Here is a 9,562-nt window from a genome sequence, read left to right as displayed (position 1 = left end):
CTTTGGTTTTGTCCAAACCAATATGTTATGGTCATTTATCTATCTGTCTGTCTATCTATCTATTTATTTTTATTTGAGAGACAGGGAGAGAGAGAGAGAGAGAGAGAGAGAATGTGTGTGGGCAGGGGAGAGGGGCAAAGGGAAGAGACAGAACCCCAAGAAGGTTCCAAACTCAGTGTGGAGCCAGATGTTGGGCTTGATCCCACAACCCCGCGATAATGACCTGAGCTAAAATCAAGAGTCAGATGCTCAACTGACTGAGACACCAAGTCTCCCTTATGGTCATCCATTTATATATTAGTCTTTCCCACTGACTAGAGTGTAAGCTTACTGAGGACAAAAATAAGATTTTTGCTACAAAAATAGTATCTATGGTCAATCAGCTAATAGCTAATAGTTCTATCCCAGCACCCAGTCCCACAGCCTGTCTCATCATGGGAACTCAAATATTGTTGACTAAGAGAAAAGAAATTCAATATAAGAAGCATGGTACAAACAAAAACAAAGATGACAAGGAATATGATCTTGGCAGTGAATCATACAATCTCGTAGGCCAAGGGAATTCAGGTGGGGAAGTCGAAGAAACAAATATAGGAAAAGTAGGTTAGAGCCAAATTGCAGAGGATTTTGAATGATGGGCAAAGAATTTGTACTTTATTTTTGGAGATACCAGTCCCTTCCTTTAAGCAGGAACTAACATGCTAAAAATAATTTGGGGGACAGGACACCTGGCAGCTCAATTGGTAGAGCATGTGACTCTTGATTGTAAGTTTTTAAGTTTGTAAGTTTGAGCCCCACGTTGGGGGTAGAATTTACTTTAAAAATAAGAACGGGCACCTGGGTAGCTCGGTTGTTTGGGCACCTGACTTGGCTCAAATCATGATCTGCTGGTTCATGGGTTTGAGCCCCACATCGGGTTCTGTGCTGACAGCTCAGAGCCTGGAGCCTGCTTTGGATTCTGTGTCTCCCTCCCTCTCTCTGCTGCTCCCCTGCTCACACTGTCTCTCAAAAATGAATGAAACATTAAAAAAATAAGAATAATCTTGGGGAAAGATGGATATGACATCATTGTATGGATGGACCAGAAAGCAGGCAGAATAAGTAGTTGGGAAAATTGTGTGAATCTTTCAGGTAATGAGGATTCTGTCTCATTTGGGTTCATAGAAACAGACTGAGGGAAGATCTGTTTGCAGGAAGTTTATTAGGAAGTGAACTACAATGGTAAAATGCAGTTGTAACAAAAGCCTAGGGTGATCCTAATGGGAGGGCTAGAGACGGGAGGCCCCTCAGAGGCCAAAATGAGGCAGGGGACCCAGGCCTTCATCTCTTCAGTTGAACACAGCTCTCAGAGGAGGGCACAGCTTCCAGCCTTCAGCAACAATACTCCCTGCAGCTGGGGAAGTTGAGTGCCTTGATTTTGAAGCAGGGCTCCAGGTGAGCCACCAGAGTAGCCACTAACTGGAATTAAAAGGACTGAAGATAACAGAATTGAAAGATTGCTGTAGCTTGTTGCATACAGAGTGAAGGGGGGAGACTCGGTTTCACCTAAAGTGACAGAAAAAGAAGAGTGCGTCAATTCAGGAAGAGGTATGTTCTGACTAACCTAACTGAATTTGGTAATACTGGACTTCAAACCTCAAAAATCTCAAAGAAATCAGGAAATTTCCATAATTCCTGACTGCTTTCCCCCCCTAGAAAATTTAACATTTTAAAACCCGTTACTATCGACCAATCTCCTGTCAGTGCTCGCTCTCCAGGCTCTTGCCTCCCCTCCACTGGTTTGGTTTCGTTTTGTATCCATGTCTCCTTTCTGTATTCACTCGTCGTAAATTCCATATTCTATGCACATGGCTCATTCTTGCTAATCTCCTAAATTCCCTTGTTCCCTTGTTCTTTCTTGCACATTCTAGTGTACAGAGCCCTGGATAAATCCACATCTCCACATCCTCAGTGCCTGTGCCCCAGGGATTCAGTGACCACTGGAGAAAATCACACAACTGGTCAAATTTAGGTTCAACACTTTCACCTGATCCTTAGCATTGCCTGCCACACTATGTTTCCCTACTCCTTGCCCTCCCATGCTCATCAGTATTATTTAAAATCTTGCCCTCAACCTCAAGGTACCAGTTTCTTTACTACATCATTCTCAGCCAATGACCTCCTTCAGAGGGAAAAGTTCAGACTTTAGATGAAAATGTCCTCAAACTTACTGTCCTGAAACTTACCAATGGATTTATGTCTAAAGTTATTTTTCTTCTCCACTTCCTATTAAAATGGAAAGGGTGTCTCTTTTCTCTACCAGTCCTCTGGATCTCTTTCCAGTTTGTTTAGAATGGTGGTGATTACAAATAAGCAACATTTGACTTCCAGTAGCCTCACCAATGAAGACAGTTATTAATCTCATAAGACATGTCATCATAGACACAGTGCTTTCCATATTCCATTTTGTCATTGTCATTGGGAAATGTCATTCCTCGTGGCCACAAGACAGCTGCGGCACTACTTGGCATCATATGCACACAACCACAAACAGCTAAGGAGGGTTGTGCTTTCTTCCATGTGTCTCTTTTTAGGAGAACTCCTCCTAGAAGTACCCCTCTTCCTTCCCACAAGGACCTACTGACTGCAAAGAAAGGGAGGTTGCAAAAACAAGTAGCTGGTGGTTTCCCAGCAAGGAATAATAGGGGGAGCGTGGTAAATGATTGTCAAGTGGGCTACTAGCAGTATTTGCCATATAACTCCTATTCCCTTCCTTCTCCATAGGGATCTTTCCTGTGTATTCATAGCTCTTTTCCATTAGTTTTCAATTGTGTACAAGTTTCTCCAATCTTTTATTTAAAAAAAATTTTTTAATGTTTTATTTATTTCTAGGAGAGAGAGAGAGAGAGAGAGAGAGAGAGAGACAGCGTGAGCAGGGGAGGGTCAGAGAGAGAGGGAGTCACAGACTGAAACAGGCTCCAGGCTCTGAGCTGGCAGTCAGCACAGAGCCCGACGCGGGGCTCGAACCGACGAACCGCAAGATCATGACCTAAGCGAAAGTCGGACGCTTAACCGACTAAGCCACCCAGGCGCCCCACAAGTTTCTCCAATCTTTTAAAAGACTGTTCTTCCCCATTCCATTTCACTGTATCGCTTTGTTTTTTCCCTTCGCACTTCAGACACCCTTTTTCTCCCCATTTACTCTTCATCCCATTGCTATCTGACTTCCACACAGAACCCAACCAAAGCCCCTCTTGCTAAGCTGATAATCATCTCTCTGTTGCTAAAAACAATAGACATTTTAAAATCCTGGGGTGCCTGGGTGGCTCAGTCAGTTATGCGTCTGACTTTGGGTCAAGTAATGATCTTGCTTTGTGAGTCTGAGCCCCATATCCACTCTGTCCTGACAGCTCAGAGTGTGGAGCCTGCTTCAGATTGTGTGTTTCCCTGTCTCTCTTCCCCCCACCCAACACTCACACTCCATCTCTGTCTCTCTAAAGTAAATAAACATTAAAAAAATTAATCTTATAGAAGTTGACCCAACAGCAGGATTCAACATAGCTGCTTCTCACTCCCTTCTTAAAACTCTAATCTTAGGGGCACCTGGGTGGCTCAGTCGGTTAAGCATCAGACTTCAGCTCAGGTCATGAACCATGGTTTGTGGGTTCGAGCCCCATATCGGCCCTTGGGCTGAAAGCTCAGAGCCTGGAGCCTGCTTGGGATTCTGTGTCTCCCCCTCTCTGCCCCTCCCTCGCTCACACTCTGTCTCTCAAATATAAATAAACGTTAAAAATTTTTTTTAAAAAACTCTATGCTTGGTTTCTTTGGTATCATATTCTCCCTTTTCCTCCAGACAGTCTCCCTCCACCACCATTTTTCCTGAGCTTCCTTTACTGGTTTATACTTTTCTATACAACCCTGTAGATGGTGGAGATTAAGACTTGAGTCATATACTCTTCTCTAATCTCACTTCACATACTCCATAAGCAATAGCATACTCTAGAGCCTCAATTATCCCTGTATGTAGAGAATTCCTACTTCTAGGTTGAAGAATTGTGTTCTGAGCTCCAAACCTAATACCTATATGCCTACTTAACATGTCCACTTGGGGTCTCCTGCACTCCAGAAAACACGTCCAATTCTGAACTCACATCTTCATGCACTCCTCCCCACCAACCTGCTCTTCCTTCAATGTTCCCTATTTCATTACCACCTTGTATACAATTTCTCAAGACAGAAACCCAAGATCTCTTCTTGACTCCTCCTTCTTCAAATTTCATATCTAATAAATCAACAAAACCTATTGTGTCTACTTCCAAAATACCAAAAATATTCATGTCTCCATCTCCCTTACACATAGACAGTAGCTTCTTAACCAGTCTCTTCACATTCACCCACCCACCTGCAATCCAATCCATGTAAACTGCAGCATAGTTGCAAGTTAAAAACACAAGTCTTGGAGTGCTTGGGTAGCTCAGTTGGTTGAGTGCCCCAGTCTTCGATTTCGGCTCAAGTCATGATCTCAGGGTCATGGGATTAAGCTCCAAGTTGGGCTCCACGTTGAGCATGGAGCTTGCTTAAGATTCTTTCTCTCTCCCCCTCTGTCCCTTTCCCTCAATTGCGCTCTAAAGCTTTTGAAAAATTGAAATACAAGACTCACCTGGGGCTCAGTCAGTTAAGCAAATGACTTCATCTGAGGTCATGATTTCATGGTTGGTGAATTCGAGGCCCCCATTGGGCTCTGTGCCAAAAGCTCAGAGCCCAGGGACTGCTTCAGATTCTGTGTCTCCATCTCTCTCTGCTCTCCCGTTAATTAAAAAAAAAAAAATGCAAGTCTTATATGTAACAAGTCTTAACTTCTTGTTTAAAATTCTTCAATGGCTTTCAACAATTTTTAGGAAAATGTCTGCAATCTTTAGTGTGATTTCCACATCTTTATATGATCTAATTCTAGCTATCTTTCCAGCCTTATCTGCACCATAGTCCACTTTCTATGTTCTAGCCACACTGGACATGTACAGTTGAAGTGTACTATTCTCCTTTGCTTCAGAGCATTCACACTGATGTTTCTTCTACCTTGATTTGTCTTCTCATTCACCTGGTTAGATATTTCCTGACATGTTATTTCTTCAGGAAGGGCTTTTCTTAATCCCACTATTCATGTTTGGGCACATCATCGCATACTTCTGAAGTACTTAGATTTCTCCCTTTGTTTTTTTTTTTTTTAATGTTTTTATTTATTTCTAGGAGAGCGAGAGAGACAGCATGAGCAGGGGAGGGTCAGAGAGAGAGTGAGTGACAGACTCTGAAACAGGCTCCAGGCTCTGGGCTGGCAGTCAGCACAGAGCCCGACGCGGGGCTCGAACCCACGAACCGCGAGATCATGACCTAAGCGAAAGTCGGACACTTAACCGACTAAGCCACCCAGGCGCCCCGATTTCTCCCTTTGTGACATCCATCCTCACTCATAATCACATGTTCAGTGTCTGTCTTCCTCTTTAAATTGTGCAGTCACAAAGGCAGGGCTCTTATCTGATTGTCTCACTGTATCAATGTCAGGTATGTATGCCTAGCTTATAGTAGATGAGCAATAAACACTTGATAAACAAAGGCTATGAATCATTCTTACATTGTTTAATCCTAACATCAGAAATAAAGACATCTCTCTACTGAAAGAATTTTCATTGATTGAATTTTTTAATGTTTTTTTAAAATTTATTTTCAAGAGAGAATGCACATGCACACGTGGGGAAGGGGCAGAGAGAGGGGAACAGAGGATTCAAAGTGAGCTCCTCAGACAGCAGTGAGCCCAATGAAGGGTTTGAACCCAGAAACTGAGATCATGACCTGAGCCGAAGTTGGCCACTCAAGCAACTGAGCCACCTAGGTGCCCATAGGTTGACTGAATCTTAAGAAACCCATTTAAAGTTATTGTTAAAGATCAACTCTAACTCTTGAGAAATGGTGTCCTATATAAGCAGCAAAGTTCTGTTACCAGCATTAGGTTTCAGTTTAAAATAACACTATATGAGAGGCCTGATTGGAAAAGAGTAAATACAAATTGGAGTGCAATGTTAACTATTTTCAGGTAAAATATTTATAGGAAAGAGGTATTTTCAGATGTACCACCTTACTCCTGCAAAGACTGTCAATTGTTGAGGGGAAAAACTCAATTGATTGAGAATGTATAATACAATATATGCAACTTTAAAAAACCATATAAGCCTTTGGCTAATAGTTATCAGAGATTGTGCAACTCTAGAAAGTATTAAATATGGATCAATTTTTGATTTCTTTAAAGATTTCATTTTTTAAGTGATCTCTACACAGAAGGTGGGGCTCAAAGTCACCACACACAAATCAAGAATCACATGCTCCACAGACGGAGCCAGTTTTCAGTTCAATGGCAAACAACCAGAAAATGCCATTATCTTGACTATAGAACATTCTCACATAAAATTGTAAACAAAAGCATGATCTATCCTCCCCTTTTGTATACCATGGAAAGTAGCTGGAAAATGAACCATTATGTTATTCTGTGCTTTTCAGTTACTTTAGAAAGCAGCTGTGGCAATAGCATAGCCAGTGTTCTGAGGTTTTGGAACGATCTGTGGCCAACGACTAAAAAATTGCTGGACTCCTGCCTTCTACCAATACCTCCCCTCAGGTACATGGGCTGTATGGCATTACAGAAGGTGACTGCTGGGGTTTTTACCCTGTCTCTTTAGGGTTGGGCTGATAAGTTCAGCAGAAGTCAGGGCCTTGCAGTAAATCTCTACAAAGCCCCCTTAGTTCCTTACAGAAAAACACCTTTCCGTATCACACAATAACCACGAATCGTCCACAATTAGGGTTCCACTCAGGGCAGGGACGACTTCCTCCCTATTTAAGGTCTCAGTGAGGTGGGGGATAGCAACTCCACGACACTAAGCACCACTTCCTCTCCACCCCTTTTTACAGGTTGTAAAAAGTCTCACTGCTGTCCCCTTTAGCTATGCCCCGGAAACCACAGTTACATTTTCCCATTATGAGGAAAAACAAGCCAATGAAGACTACAATTCCCATCATGCCTATTGTGGGCCTTGCCGACGCGCCGTAACGGTTAGTCATGTTTTCCACCCGCTCTTCCCACTTCCGGAATTGCAGGGTCTGAGGCCTAGCGGCCGCGCGCACACACCTACTTGCCAACGAGACAAGGCACTGGGACGCCGTGCCGACGGCGACGTGTGGCGTCACGTGGCGCAGGGTGCGCCTGGTCCGCGCGCTTGCGCGCGTCCCAGGGGACCGCTGACGGGCTAGCGTGCCTGCGCGGAGGCGGGGGACGGAGCAGCTGGGGCTGCGGGGGCCGCGGGGCCAGACGAAAGAGAGGGCGGGGCCAGCTCCGGGACCGCGGCGACAGCACACCGAACAAGCGCCTGGGCCCGTGGAGAGCAATGTTGTGGTTCCAGGGCGCCATTCCGGCCGCCATCGCGTCGGCCAAGAGGAGCGGAGCGGTCTTCGTGGTATTCGTGGCAGGTGAAAGGGGGCGGGGACCCGAGTTGTGGCCGGACACCCCTCCGGCCTACCTCCAATGCTAGGGTTCCCCAGCCTTTTCTCCGTGCCCCGGCAGGCCCGNCACCCCGGCCGGAGGCACGGTCCCCGCCTCGCCCCCCAAGCGCGCTGAGCCCCGCCCACAGCTCTGCGCGGGTCTCGGGGACGCGTCCGGCAGGCCCCTGCAGCCCGCCCTCGTTGCGCCCCTCGCTGCGCCCCCTGAGGAGTTGGCGCAGACAGACCCCAACACCTCCCTCTCGGGCACCCCGGGACCTCTCTCTGTCACCTAGGACCCACTTCGGGGTGCTTCAGCGCTCGCGTAGTTCCTCAGAGTTTAGGCGGGGCTAGAGGCAGGCCTTTCGACAGGCGTTTGGGTTGGTAATTAGTTGTGGACTGTCAGGAAGAAAGCTGTGTCATCGGGAAGCAACAAAGAGGAGCCACCTGATGTTCTCGGTTGCTGGCGGTCGTACGTTCCTGAGAGGCAAACTTTTGAGCTTTATATAGGTTGGATTTTTTTTTTTTAATGATAATAGGGGAAGAGAGTTTAATGTGGAACATTTGCTTTGTTGCAAGTTGATTTTTTTGTACCATTTGTTTAGAAGAAGTAGATGTTCAGCCCTTGTTTCGTCTAACATCCACGGTTTTGAAAACGTGAGCTACCTTATTTATGCTGTGTTACTCTGGGTTATTTTGCTCCGGATTTTATTACAGAAATCTAGGTTTACAGTAAACCTGTGCCTTTATGGTTTTGCTGATTCTCATTACATGAACCAAATTAGTGGTTGTAACTATTAATTTTAGGTGATTATTTCAACTATTTGTGTAATAACGGTGTACTCAGATTATTAGCTTGTGACTTGAGACTAGATAATAGCTCTATAACTTTATTCAGTGCAATAAAGAACACAGGCTAAAACATGAATTTTGTTTAACATTAAATTTGAAATTTGTAGTTGTTTTAAATTATGCCCAATTTTTAGGTTAGTGGTGTTAATTAGAAGAGCTTGCTTAGTTTAGATCCTCTTGCTGTTTTAGAGTTAGACATAATAACTGCTGTGATCTTGTAAGGAAAAGTGAATTAAAAAGGAAAGAAAAATTAAATGAAAAAAAATTAAATTAAGACTACAGTAATAGTTTTGGGGCCCCTGGGTGGCCAGTCACTTAAGCCTCGGACTCTTGATTTGGGCTCAGGTGGTGATCTCACGGTTGGTGGGATCCAGCCCCAAGTCAGGGTCTGCACTGACAGCTCGGGGACTGTCTCTCTCTCTCTCTCTCTCTCCTCTCTCCTTTCCTCTCTCCTCTCCCCTCCCCCCTTCCCCCTCTCCCTCCCTCCCTCTCTGCTCCTTCCCTGCTCATGCTCGTGCGCTCTCGCTCTCTCTCAAAATAAATAACCTTTTTATTTTATTTGTTTAAATGTTTATTTTTGAAGGAGAGAGAGCATGAGTTGGGGGAGTGCAGAGAGAAAGGGAGATACAGAATCTGAAGCAGGCTCCGGGCTCTGGCCGAACCCATGAACCATGAGATCATGACCTGAGCTGAAGCTGGACACTTAACCAGCTGAGCCCCGCAGGCGCCCTAACTAAACTTTATTTATTTATTTATTTTAAATGTTTTATTTATGTCTAGGAGAGAGAGAGACAGCGTGAGCAGGGGAGGGTCAGAGAGAGAGGGAGTCACAGACTGAAACAGGCTCCAGGCTCTGAGCTGGCAGTCAGCGCAGAGCCCGACGCGGGGCTCGAACCCACGAACCGCGAGATCATGACCCAAGCGAAAGTCGGACGCTTAACCGACTAAGCCACCCAGGCGCCCCAGCCTAACTAAACTTTAAAAAAAAAAGAGTACATTAATAGTTTTATGACATTTAAGTTGTGTTTTTCACATAAAAACTCAGTTGATTTTTCTGTTAAGTAGGATAGGGTTTTGTTATACCCATTTTATTTTTTTTTTACTTTTAAAATGAAATTCTATTGATAGCATTTTCTTTTTTATTTTTTTTATTTTAAATAGTTTATTGTCATGTTGGTTTCTATATATCACCCAGTGCTCATCCCCA

At 44.5% G+C, this 9,562-nt stretch overlaps 2 protein-coding genes across 5 annotated transcripts in view; one reads left to right on the top strand and one right to left on the bottom strand.

Moving 5' to 3' along the window:
- Positions 1-1,151: 1,151 nt before the first annotated feature.
- Positions 1,152-7,595, bottom strand: LOC144218050 (uncharacterized). Of its 3 annotated transcripts, XR_013331032.1 has the most exons (3): positions 7,161-7,595; positions 4,640-4,777; positions 1,152-1,545 (listed from the first exon to the last, which is right to left on the bottom strand). XR_013331032.1 is itself a non-coding variant. In XM_077747872.1 (2 exons), the coding sequence occupies exon 1, from the start codon at positions 7,445-7,447 to the stop codon at positions 7,157-7,159; it is 291 nt and encodes a 96-aa protein (XP_077603998.1). In that variant the 5' UTR covers positions 7,448-7,595; the 3' UTR covers positions 1,152-1,545. The 3 variants fall into 3 exon arrangements, 2 of the variants coding, with proteins under 2 accessions (XP_077603998.1, XP_077603997.1); XM_077747872.1 differs by lacking the exon at positions 4,640-4,777 and having other exon boundaries at positions 7,157-7,595; XM_077747871.1 differs by lacking the exon at positions 4,640-4,777.
- Positions 7,333-9,562, top strand: part of UBXN4 (UBX domain protein 4) — a 49,155-nt gene continuing 46,925 nt past the window's right edge. The window contains exon 1 of one of the 2 annotated variants that reach the window (XM_077747869.1): positions 7,333-7,494. In XM_077747869.1, the coding sequence (XP_077603995.1) occupies positions 7,413-7,494 (82 nt within the window). In that variant the 5' untranslated portion in view covers positions 7,333-7,412. Of the gene's footprint in view, positions 7,495-8,041; positions 8,161-9,562 lie in introns of those variants that run through there. The other variant, XM_077747870.1, reaches the window with a different exon arrangement.

This window comes from Crocuta crocuta, unplaced genomic scaffold, assembly GCF_008692635.1.
Source record: "Crocuta crocuta isolate KB4526 unplaced genomic scaffold, BGI_CrCroc_1.0 scaffold427, whole genome shotgun sequence".
NCBI classification, from domain to species: Eukaryota; Metazoa; Chordata; class Mammalia; order Carnivora; family Hyaenidae; genus Crocuta; species Crocuta crocuta.
This window is presented reverse-complemented; position numbering and strand designations above follow the sequence as displayed.